General features: G+C 37.2%; 1 protein-coding gene across 1 annotated transcript; it reads left to right on the top strand.

The window, feature by feature from the left end:
* Nucleotides 1-485: 485 nt before the first annotated feature.
* LOC107826731 (uncharacterized) lies at nucleotides 486-11,579 on the top strand. Its single transcript, XM_016653754.2, has 16 exons — nucleotides 486-842; nucleotides 2,997-3,208; nucleotides 3,714-3,850; nucleotides 3,959-4,069; nucleotides 4,153-4,254; nucleotides 4,408-4,516; nucleotides 4,614-4,814; nucleotides 5,286-5,454; nucleotides 5,656-5,737; nucleotides 5,828-5,921; nucleotides 6,521-6,617; nucleotides 7,625-7,718; nucleotides 8,739-8,811; nucleotides 10,133-10,306; nucleotides 10,425-10,547; nucleotides 11,151-11,579. The coding sequence occupies exons 1-16, from the start codon at nucleotides 830-832 to the stop codon at nucleotides 11,310-11,312; spliced, it is 1,953 nt and encodes a 650-aa protein (XP_016509240.1). The 5' UTR covers nucleotides 486-829; the 3' UTR covers nucleotides 11,313-11,579.
* Nucleotides 11,580-12,926: the final 1,347 nt, after the last annotated feature.

The raw sequence follows: 12,926 nt of genomic DNA, 5'->3' as shown, positions 1-12,926 counted from the left end.
TCATTGCAAATACTTGACTGCAATTTGGAAAAGATTGTTATACTGGTAAGGGATAGATATATATGAAAGTTGATAAATGGTCTAGAGAGCAAGTTTGGGTTGAAAAACATGCTATTGGGAAAGGGGCGGAAGCACAAGTATATAGAATCATCCTGGCATGTTTCACTTACTTCACATGGCAGGAGAGGAATAACATGATATTTCAGAATAGCAAAAGAAGCGAAGATCAATTAGTGAAGTTGGTGGCCAAGGAGATCCACGGTAGAGGTAACTGTAAAGTAAGAGTGGCAGGGTGTACGAGGAGAATGAATTACTATCCATAGTTTGATTCCTTCTTCTCCGACGGGAGTGGCTCTAAATTACGGGAATACAGTGATCTTTGGTTTTATTTTTTAAAAAAAATTTGTGTTCCACAGACTCTCATGGATTATTTGTTTTGTAAAGATAGTGTGTATAAATGGGTTAGTAAATGTGATTTATAAATCAGACTTTTTAACGTGCGACTTAGAAAACACAATAGGAAATGCAACTTATAAAGCTACGTAGAAATGCGACTTATAATCGCTTTAGGTGAATACGAATTATTAATGTCATTTGGCTATATATAGCGGCTATGCGTTATGTTTCTCCTCAAACATATATCCGGGTCGGGTTGCAACATGCCAACATTTGCTATTATTCCATTTCTACCCTTCATCAGCTGCATAAACCTCACATACAACGAGCATCCACTTCCCATTTCGCCTGTGTAATCACAAAAGCACGATCATCACCAAACGAAACTGGAATTTGTTTTCGAAAGCTCGTGTAAAACATCTCGACCTCCATAATGGAAAACTCCGGTTAGTTATCACTGTCCACTCTGTAATCTTAAGATCTCTAAAATTTCACATCATTCCAATTCAATTTTGTGCGGGTTTCGCCGTTTGATGAAGTTTAAATTTGTCCTCTACGGATGGTTATAAATTCGTCTTTATTTTTGTATATTTATTTATTTTTGGTTTATGGATATGTTGTTTGAGTATTGTACTGCATATATTGTATTATTCTTTGTCAAAATGCTAGGAGCTTTAAGTCGGGTGAGCTCATCACTGAGCTAAGGAGGTGTAGGATTTTGTGTTGTAGAAGTTTGTAGTGTGTTTTGATTTCTTTGAGATTTGGCGCTCCCTGTTTTGTAAGGTCTGCGTACACTCTACCCTCCCCAGACCCTACTTGTGGACCCTACTTGTGGGATTACACTGGGTTGTTGATGTTGTTGTTGCTGTTGTGTGTGTGTGTGTGTATTGGATCGGCTTGTAGTAGGATTCAACTGTTACCGCCTAAAATGATAGTAATTGGATTAGATTAGTAGTATCTCCCGAGCAAACTGCTCTACTGTCAGTTGTTGTTTGGAATTAGCCAGTAGCTTATAGTTCAGAGTGATGAGTGATCTTACTTGTTTTCCTGTCTCTTGTCTATTTTTCTACTTAGTTAAAAAAAATAATCTGTTTTTACATCTCCAATGCTGATGACTCTGAGCTTAGACTTTTTGGCAAAATTTTGGATATTGCTGATTGCAAGCTATGCTACTTATATTAGGAGTAGCGATCACACATAAAATATAATTTCCTGTGACTTGTATATTGTATCGCTGACCTGGGAATGTGCTGAGGCCTGAGTGATTAAGGGCCACGTATGGTTGAGAGATTGATTTCATGGAAAATTACTTGTATGTTAATGGGTATTAAACGTCATAAAAAAGAAAACGAAAAAGATGAAACATGAAGGTGGACTATTATATTGAGTGCATAGGAAAGCTGTTTAGCAGGCTCTGTTATTGCCATACCTATATCAGTGCTGTGGTTTTAAAATCCCCGTGTCCCTCTCATGAATGCGAGAAGAGCAGCTTATGATATTGCATGTCATAACTCTACTATGGGAGTAGGATGGAGTTACATGCATATCAGCAAAATAGAATATTCTTTCAAGAAGCATATAAAACAACACTAATCCTGTACATCATAATTCACGATAAGATGCTAAGTGTTGTGTAATTTCTATGTTGTTTCGATTTGTCTTGGAAAAATCCGTGGGTGCTGTCCAGATTACTATTATAAGATATTTCATTATTTTCTTTCTTCCCCTTTCCTGGTTTTCTTAAGTTGATGGATAACGAGTCAGAAAGGGGTATTCAACTGCAAGTCATCTTTTCAATTGAATGCGGCCTGGAGTTATAGACTGATTACTTCTGTGATTCAGTAACTTAAGTCCTTTCCTTCCATAGACTGTTCTCTATTTTGCCATGTGTCCGTTGCATCTTGGTCATATAGCTATTTTGCCAACAGTTACATATCTGTGCTAAAACTCTGGTTGGTATGAAAATCGGTGGGAAGAGAGATTTCATGCTTTAAGTTATAGATGGAGATAAATATATTCATTGGAAGTTTTCTAACGTAGCTCCCAACTCCTTTTGTAGAGAGTAGAGATATGTATGCAAAAATGTCTTATTTTAATAACATGTTTGCCGCATGGCTGTTAAATCTGACTTGACCAGTTGAGTTTCTTGCAAGTACATCTGGAATAGCCTTGATTTATGGACCTTTTTACTGTATCTCTAGTGAACCTTACAGTTCGCCAGGACCTACATGGGTCCTTTTCATGCCTAATGCTATCATGCATACATGACGTAGTTATTGAGTTTCGAAAGACAAGGTTGTTTAATTGAAGCATGTATGACATCAACAGCTTTTCATCGTTTGTTCTATAATTTTTTTCTTCATATAGTTTCAAATCACACGAACAATTTCACTTTTTCTTTTGAGTGTGTGTGTGTTTTTTTTGGGGGGGGGGGGGGGTACTCATACCAGTTTTCACTTCTTTCCATTTGTTTCTGGTAAAGTTTGTTACGTGGGTCTTACGTGCATTACTCACAGTCTTCTATGTGCAATTTTGTTGGATAGTTTTGGAGTAGTGGTTCAAGTTACAATTACTTTGTTTGAACTTTAAAATTTCTGCAGGGGACCACCAGGAGACAAATGTACCACCAGTGGAAGGTGTTGCTGGTGGTGGGACAGCTTATGGTTGGAGTGATACCGGAGTTAATGATCCCAGACCATTAAGGGGTGCAATTGATCCTACGAAAGTTCCACCGTTAGAGTTATTGAATGTGTGGTGCATGGCAAGCACCGCTAATGTTGGACCACAAGATATGCCTCGTGAGTTGGAACCTGTATGTACAATGTTTCTGGCGCTACATAAGCTTTTTATGATATTTCTGCAATACTGACATTTTGTGACCATTCCAAGACATTAAATAGTCCTGCCTATTGAGAAAATGAGTCCTTATCAGGGATGCTGGCACTTACAAAAATGTTTGTTATATTTGTTTTTGTCCTTTTGGCTCATGGTTAGTGCATGTTAAAGTTGAAACTAAATATTTGCCTGCAATTCATACTGATTATTCTGGCGTTTGTTTTTGTTCACTCACTCTTAACACTTCTTTAGGATTAACTGGTCTTCTATTTAAGGGAGAGTAGGAGATTATCTTTTTTTCTTCTTTCCCCCTCCCTCTCTCTCTTGCGGGGGTAGAAGAACCATTTAAAGTTTCTTTTATGCTTATGCATTTGTTGCTTAAAGTCTTAAACTTCACAATCAAATGGCGAGAAGATCGAAATTCTGTTGTCTTTCTGGTCGCAAGAGTTTCATGGTATGTGACTTGCAGTTTTATCTGGTAGATATCACTATTAGCAGCAAGGAATGAAAGAGAAAGCATTCAGATTGCCATACGCCCAAAAGTTTCTTGGGGTGGATCTGGTATTGCTGGAACTGTGCAGGTCCAGTGTACTGATCTCTGCTCAACCTGTGGTGCTAGGTTTGTCACTAACCATGTCCTTAGCTTCCTTTGGACCTATCTTGGATATGATGTGAAGTTATTGATTCTTTTTTTGGTGAAGTTATTAACAATATTGGCTGGTTGCAGATTGGTAGTTGGCCAGTCGGTGACATTGCGCAGAGTAGTACCTGTTTTAGGTGTCCCTGATGCACTTGTTCCACTTGATATGCCAGTCTGCCAACTGAACCTTTTCCCTGGGTATACGCATGATACTCCCGTTCAGTCATTTGTTTCGATTATTGTAGTCCGAAGTCATGACCTTATTATGTCTTGCTATGCAGAGAAACTACAGTATTTTGGGTATCAATAGATGTCCCGAGTGAACATCCACCAGGTCAATATGATGGAGCAATCATCATTTCTGCCACCAAAGCTGACGCAGAGTGATTGTCTATCCCCTCTACAGTTAAATATGTGTATATCCATTTTGGAGTATCTGACTTCCCAACATCATTGTCCTGAAGATGTTTTGTTTGGGATAGTGAGGATTGTTTCATGGTAGTTCATTAAACAATTATCTATGTTTTCTGTAACAGGTCTACAAGCCAATCACTGAGCAAAGTGGAAAAGCATCAACTATACAGAGAATTGAGACATTGTCTTGATGCTGTGGAACCCTTAGAGGGAAAACCAGTGGAAGAAGTGGTTGGTCTCTTTGAAATTACATGCCTCATATGAACTCTTATAATTCATCAAGTTGGATTTGCAAAGCCGCTTCTCATAACGGCTTTTGTTGTTTTAGGTAGAAAGAGTCAAATCTGCAACTTCATCTTTAAGAAGAGTTCTTCTATCCCCATCATTTTCTGATTTCTTTTCAGATAATGGGCCCATAGATATGATGGAAGAAGATGCTATTTCTAGCCTTTCTATCCGGTTGAAGATAAGTTTGACAGTCTGGGACTTTGTGCTTCCAGCTACTCCTTCTGTCCCTGCTGTGATTGGTGTATCCTTTCTTGTGCATTTGGTTAGAAATTACGTCAGCCAGTTAACTGGTTGTGGAGAATTGTTATTGGAATAAGATGGCTGTCAATTGAATTCATAGGATTTTTGATTTATCAGGTTTAATTGTCATGTGTTTTGCATCATGTTGACTTGACGTTTTGCCTGCCAATAGTTGGTTTGACTGTTTCTATTTGCTAATTGGCGAGCTTCTTCTTTGGAATGTCGCCATATCTGTTGACTGAGGTACTTTTACAAGTTTATTCACGTGCTCCTTACATCTTGTCTATTAGTTTTTTCCCTTTTTTCTGGTTATTCCTGTAAACTAGTATATCATAGCATTTTCCTGAAAATCCAAATATTCTAGAATTATCTCCCTTTGTCTCTACTAGTGGGGTGACTGCTGCTGGTTCTAGTTTCTGTGATAAAGCAACTGAATTTTCAAATGAGGATGGAGTTCTTTAATTTAGTCTAGATATCTGACACTGTTATTGAAGATCGCTTTGGGGTTGAACATGGAAGCAGTGAATGGTTTCAGCTGTTAGATCAGCATTTCAAATGGCTACTTCAATATCGAATTAGTCCATACTTCTGCAGGTGGGGCAATGGCATGAGAGTTTTAACATACACCTCGCCATGGCCAGGTATATGATGCTCTGTATGATTGTACATGGAAACTGAATGAAGTTTTGCCCTCTTACTTTTAGATGTAACTGAAGTCCAAAATAGACAAGTTTGTAAAGAAGCCAAACTGTAATTGCACCTCCAGTTCTGCTCTCCTACTGGCCTTTACCTCAAGTTTATCTACAATAAACTAAAATGTCTTTCTCTTAATGCTGTTACAGCTGACCATCCAAAATCAGATGAGTATTTATCGGACCCTCGTCTTGCGGCATATGCTGTACCTTATGGTCCGTTAGTACCCTGGTACGTTGGACAATTTCTTTGCCAAAAATTCCATGGTGTATTTTCTGTACCAGTTGATCAGTTTCTTTTTGCTTCTTAATTTGGCATTAGCGAAGGTACTGCGAAGGACTACTTACGAAGGGAGGTAGAGGTACTAAGAACAAAAAAGCATTGGAGGAAAGCCTACTTCTATCTGTGGGATGAGGTAAGTCAGCAGATTGAGGCAGGTTGAATTGCTAATCTTTTAGCACATATGACGGACCTTACATTATTCTAGCGACACTTGCAGTTCAGAGTCATGTTTTCTCCTGTTTGTAGCTCGGACTTGGGCTTTGCTCTGCTTTTCTGACTTTGTAGGTGAAAAAACATCATAGTTTTCCTAAAATATGCTGGTTGTCGTAATAATACCAACAACTATGTTTAATCACCTACTTTATCAAAAAACACCAACAATTATGCTTCAGTAACAAACTTGTTGGAGTCATAAACATAAACTTTTTCTTGTTTTGTCTCAAACTGCCGAATCTGTTTGTTCATACCAAAAAAGGGAAATCACATTCTATATTTACAGACTCATAGTGCTTAGCACTGTCTTCTGCAGAAGGTAAGCAAGACAACATTGGCGGGGATAAACATATTTTCTTGCTTCCATTCATACAGTAGCACTTGTATTCCCCTTTTTCCTCCTTGGATTTTGTTATCCTTTTTACCTACTTTTCCTGCTTCACAAGAGGGGACTGTTGATGGTAGCTGCCTATCTTTATTGTTTCTATGCTCTAAAGAAGTTTTGTTTGCACTGGTCAGCCTCTCAACGTCGAACAATATGATGCCATCCGCAGCATGGCCAGTGAGATTCATGCCTATGCACCTGATGCTCGTATTCTGACAACTTACTATTGCGGTGAGCATCAGCTCTTCTCTTCAGTAGATGCATGAGGAAGTATCCCCTGTATATTCCGTGTATGTATTCCAATGAGACATTGTGCGTGATACTTATATGTCTATCTCCATATCTTGCGTTGCCCTTCAGAGACTGAAGAGATTTGTCATAATAGATAGAATTGTGCTATATTTGTTTGGATAATGAACCTATTAAGTATTCTATATTGAAAAAACCATATCTATGAGGACATACTGAATTGTCAGGAGTTAAACAATCAGATTTTAGCTGTCGATTTTTCCACTCTGGACCATATAGATAAGCTGCTGACTCAAGAGTATTAACTGTTACATTGTAGTGATGAAAGAGCAAAGAGGATGATGAAGCTCCTCTTTCTTAAAGAAACTTATAATAGAAGTGGTAGAAGTTCTTTCATCTTAGTGATTAATGAGTCTCATTGAGTGCCCGGTTCTTGCAGAAACTTCATGGTTAACTCACTTATTCCATGAGCAGGTTGTAAATCTTACATGTCTGAAATAATTGAGGATGTGAAAATATCATGCAATGCTTTCTTGGAGTATGTGCAACTGTCTCTGCTAATGTAACTTGGTGTGTGATATTTGTTGAAACAAATTTTAAGGTGAAATTTTTAGATGTAGTCCGGTTATGCGTACTTTAACGTTTCCAGCCATTACATTTGTCCTCTACACTTTTATAAGAATGATCAAATGATCAAATGCCCTTGATGATTTGGAAACTGTGAGAATAACCATGACTTGAACTAATTGAAAGGAAATTTTTACCATTCTAATTACTTTTGGGGAAATGTTAAGGTAGCAATTTGAGTAATGTCACAGACACAACATCAAACGAAGCTTCAGTTGATACAATCTCACATGATTTTTGGTTTTTGTGATTGACAAACTAAATATTATTTTCCGTTGGCCTAGATCTGTCTGATTGGAATATTCTTTGGCAATCATTATTCGCATGGAAAAACTTTCTTCAACTGGGTACCATTCTTACAGGACCAAGTGATGCACCTCTTGCTTCAAATAACTTTGAGGCTTTTCTGAAAGTTCCCGAGTTCCTACGGCCTCATACTCAGATATATTGCACAAGGTATTGATTTTAGTATTTCGGAAAACATTTTTTTTTGTTATTGCCCACATACAAGTACAAAGAACAAAATATTTATAAAAAAAAACGAAAGTTAATTTTGTGAGCATTGTAGCTCAGATGGCTGGAATATAGACTATGCCATTTGTGAGACGTTGCTGAATAAATTGGGCACTAGTTCAGGGTTATGTAATCTGGAAGTCTCACTAACTGAGCTGAGTTCAGTGATATGAAACAGTTGAATTAGCAATCTTTGGATTTGGTATAGTGAAAGCATCCATTGTTTTCTACTGCATATTTTAAATTCTAGATACTTAGGTATTTCTTTCCATTTATCATGACCTATCTTTTTTTGGATAAAGATCTTGTTTTCCTTTTCTGTAGCCATTTCTTTTCCTCTCATGCTCTTTGGATGTTCTATTTTGTTTTATAGCTGTCATATGAATATTAGACCAGTTGATGCTAAATAAGATTACTCTTTAAACAATGCTGTTGCACGCTGATACTTTCTGAAAATCATTGAATGCATTATAAAGCCAGCTTTCCATGCTTAACCTGATTCATGTTTGGAGGTTAGAGGCAAGCCTAGAAGAATTCAATCCCTAACAGGCTATAATATGCTTCTTCCTTTGTCATAAAAAGAATGGCTGATTTATGGAGTAAGAGGGTCAAACCGTCTGATTTATTGTGAATTCAGATATTAATTCCTTAAATTTTATTTACATATCTAAGAATTACATGAATGTAGTATAAACTAAATTACATGAATGTAGTATAAACTAACTTCTTAAAGTTAGAAATATTTCAAATTATTTGAATACATCCCAAATAGAACTGTCATAGAAAATAGGATAGATGGAGTACCTAGTTGTGCCTACATTTTGATCTCTTTCCTTTTCTGTTTTGTGATGACCACTAGTTGCATCTGGAAAGATGGTCTGGATTCTCTTCCTTGTTGATAAGTTACTAGAGATGAGAAGATACACCTACTAGGCTTTTTGACATATTGTCTTTTCTATTCAGTGAATGGGTTATTGGTAACAGAGAGGATCTGGCAAAGGATATCATCGCAGAGATACAAACAGAAAATGGTGAGGTAATGAAATTTAATTTTATGGATTATTACGGAGTAAACAATGAATTCACTTTCATTACTATATGAGCCTCATTAAATGAGGAAAGGGAAAAGATGCAGAGAAGTGTCATATGGATTAATTTACTTTCTGATCCACGGCTCCTTGCTGATATCAGTCTTGTTGTCCTCTTTTTCTTTTTCCCCTCTAATGTGACAACATAAGTTATTGCCTGCAGACACTGCTGATTATGAACTCTATTTGAGGACTAGAGCCTAGCAACCGAGATTCTAGGATGTCTATGGTTTTAATACATCATTCCATATGCCAATATTGGATATTCTATTTGATTTACAAGACTATCAATCATCAGATAGCACCCCATTCATTATAGATTCCCTCACTGGTGGAGAGGAACTATCTTAGGCTACAAATCCTTCTTGGATAAAATTCATTTCTTTTTCAAGCATTATAAACTAATCATATTATATCTGATAAGAAGTTAAAGAATGTATGATCTTTATCGTAAAGAATGTATGCTTGATCAGGAAAGAAAAAAGGTGATAGAATCTGTGCAATATCTGGTCCCTGTCAAGTTCTAAACTATGTTGCACGGACTCTCCAAAAGTTCTGCCGCACCTATGTCGGATCCCCCAAAGATGCACTACTTTTGGAGGATCCTGCATACACACCTGAAGACATTGTTGGAGAGTCCGAACAACATAAGTTCTAAACCTAAAATATTTTGTGCATAATTATCACCAAAAGAGTTCAACAAAGGCCACCTTATATTGTTAACATTCTAATAATCTGTATGTATAGAAGTGGTTGATATATGCAAGTGTATATGACAAATTAATTCATAAGGACATTAAGATGACACAAGATAGTTTTAGCATTTTTCTTTTCTCTTCCAATGAAAATTGGTATCTTATTTTGAGAAGTTATCGTGAAGCTTTGTTCATAGCTAATGCGTTTTGCCTAAGTTTAATACTGTGTTAACGTGTTTTGACTCTTTCAGCCTAAAGGCATTAAGTGCTCTGCAAATTAGTCTTCAATGTGGATCTTCAGGTTTAGTTTCATGATATCCAGGGATGAGATTATTTGATTTAGATACCTCCTCTATGTTGCTCCTTGGACTTGTCCTTTCTTAGAAACATTTTGGTTTGTTTGCGATGGTGCAGTAGTTAATCAAATTAGATTATCACCATCTGAGTGCAACTGCACTTGCAGGCTTTAGTGCTTCTTTCTTTATGCTTTTTGCTATTTAAATTTGTGTTTAGCATTTTCCTGTTTCTGTATGTGAACTATGAATGAATTCAATGCTTGTTATGTTTTTTGCAGGAGTGGTGGACATATGTATGCTTAGGACCAGGTGATCCTCATCCAAACTGGCACTTGGGGATGCGAGGCACTCAACATCGTGCTGTGATGTGGCGTGTGTGGAAGGAAGGTGGAACAGGTTTCTTGTATTGGGGTGCCAACTGCTATGAGAAGGCAACAGTTCCCAGTGCTGAGGTTAGTGCATCCCTCTGCATAACATATAACTGAGATAAATTATATCGTATAGGTTAATAGTAGTGATGGATTTATTAAATTTTTTTTCATGCCCAACACAAGTAATATCTGTCTGCAGATTAGGTTCAGGCGTGGACTTCCTCCAGGTGATGGAGTCTTGTTCTACCCTGGTCAGGTGTTCTCATCTTCTCAGCAACCTGTTGCTTCACTAAGACTGGAGCGTCTCTTGAGTGGCTTGCAGGTACTCTTTATATTCACTTTTTCTCCTCTCTCATAGTATCTTTGCATTTCTGCCAATTGTGACCCTTGAGAACCATGTAGAAAGGCATCAACCTCAACCATGCACTCCCCTTGAACTTTTAGGGGCTGGAAGGTGCAATTTTGTCTGTGTTACAGAACAAACAATTGGATGCACTTCTCTTTGCATGTTTGAACAAGATCCTTTTGATGGCTTTCCCCAGCACATTCTTTAGTTAAATACGGCCTGTTTGGATTTCAATTTAACTTGCTGAATCTTGTTAGGTCCTATTTTCAGAGACTTCAACACTTCTATTTCCTTCGGTCATTCCATTTATATGAATCAATTGCAGATATTTGTTCTGTTGAGTTTACTCCTTCAGTTACAATGTTTTGCTGTGTTTTGTTCAATGAGATACCTTCTCTGTACACATCCCTCTTCTTAGTTCTTTCTATTGTTCTTCTATAAATTGAAGTTTCTCGAATAATCAAAAGAAAGATGTTGAAGCTTTGCATGATACCTTCGTTTTTTCTCTCTTAAATTGCCTGATTACGTCCATTTCCCCTTTTTGTATTCACTCCTTTTTTGGTGACTGATTCTTTTTAGGATATTGAGTACCTCAAGCTATATGCTTCAAGATTTGGTAGGGATGAAGGACTTAACCTTCTGGAGAAGACAGGAATGTATCAAGGCCCTGAGCGTTACACTTCGGAACACACACCAATAGATGTAATGAGGGGTGAGGTTTACAGGACATGCCGATCCTAGATTTGAATCCTGAGTTTGATACCCATCTGTATTAGTGTTCAACATCTCAAGCATGTCGGTATGTACGATGTGCATTGATATAGTTTTGACTTTTGAGAACTACTCAGCGGTATACATCTCAATATCTTTGTCAGGTCAAAACAGAGTATGTTTTAGTCAGATCTGTTCATATTATCATGTTACGTAATAGTAAATCGACAGTATTGCTGTACCGTGGTTCGGTATTTTAAAAGAGATTATTGTTGATTCATTTCTGTAGAATTAAAAGTATAGTACCCTTTTGTCTAGGTTACTTAGATTAAGATTTGAGCTGATTTTTATTACCTTTAGGGACCCCATGAATGAGGATTATGTTATGATATTTCTACATCTCTTCCTGACTTTGTGGTGGAAAAGAGGGAGTTTTTTATGCAAGCAAATGAGTAGACGCATTGACCAGTGCTAAGGATGGGACTATGTGACCCCACAAACTATAAGCATAGGATATATAACCTATCTCAATCATAATAGCAGGATTGGCTTTAACACTTGCTTTTTTATGATAAAGGTTTTGAAAGAAAGGTGGTGGGGGAGAAATTATTGCTATCAAGATTCATTCAAGCTAGACTTTTTGTAGCAACACCTAGTGATACTGGAATCACAAAAGCAAAGTAGAAAAAGAAAGAGAGGAAAGACAATCAAAAGTTTATCAAATTGGTGATGATTGCTTGCTAAGCCTCTCACTCATTGTCATCTTTTGACATTGTGCTCTTTTTGTCTCCCATTACAGCTGTATCGTGGCTATGCTAACTAGATCTGTTCATCACCCAGGCTTATCCATATATAGAAGCTGAATTTTTGTGGATGCTCTATGATTATTGCAATATAGGTTAAAGATATTAAGCTGTTGATTTTGGACATGCGGGTGTATAGTAGAGGTAAAGACTTATACTAAAGCAAGCAAACTGGTCACTTATTATGGACCGGAGGGAGTATTAATTTAGCATTGATTAAGTGATAATCGGGATGAGAATTGCTATTAGTTAGTTATCATTACCTTGTGATCATTTGCTTAGTACCTAAGAGTCTTTGCATCCCCTCCCTAATTCTAAAAGAGGGTCAAATAACAAGTTTCATTTTGTTTCGTTAGTTGTAGGCAGTAGGGCTGCTTATCGGACGGATTGGACGGTTATTTATTCTTAACGGTTTGGCTTATCGGCTTTTAAATGTATTAATCCGCTAGCCACCCGATAAGATATCGGGCGGATTGGTATCAGTTTAGCTCTTATCGGGCGGTTTATCGGCCTAATTCAATCTATATTGTGTGTATTAATTGTTTGCTGACCGTTGTGACTCAAAATAAAATTCCTATGCTCAACAGACTACATTCCCGTCTATAGAATACAATAGATGAGTCCATTACATCCCAAAGCAGACTACATTACATATGAGTCCAGAATACATACGTCTTTTCTCCGCCCACAACTGCAAAGGAAAAGTCAATGCTTCCTGATTAATTCTGAAATGATAAAATTCCAGTCTATATTGAAAGTGAATCGAGAATACATATTTTAAAATGATTAATCCATAAGTGAGCAGACTATACAGAAATGTTTGGCCTGCAGCTAACACTTA

The sequence above is a fragment of the Nicotiana tabacum genome, chromosome 12 (assembly GCF_000715075.1).
Source record: "Nicotiana tabacum cultivar K326 chromosome 12, ASM71507v2, whole genome shotgun sequence".
Classification (NCBI taxonomy): domain Eukaryota; kingdom Viridiplantae; phylum Streptophyta; class Magnoliopsida; order Solanales; family Solanaceae; genus Nicotiana; species Nicotiana tabacum.
This window is presented reverse-complemented; position numbering and strand designations above follow the sequence as displayed.

Coding starts and splice junctions, on each gene's coding strand:
- LOC107826731 (XM_016653754.2), top strand. Junction 4,255..4,407: donor GCCACCAAAGCTGACGCAGA/GTGATTGTCTAT, acceptor TTTCTGTAACAG/GTCTACAAGCCAATCACTGA. Junction 5,455..5,655: donor ATACACCTCGCCATGGCCAG/GTATATGATGCT, acceptor ATGCTGTTACAG/CTGACCATCCAAAATCAGAT.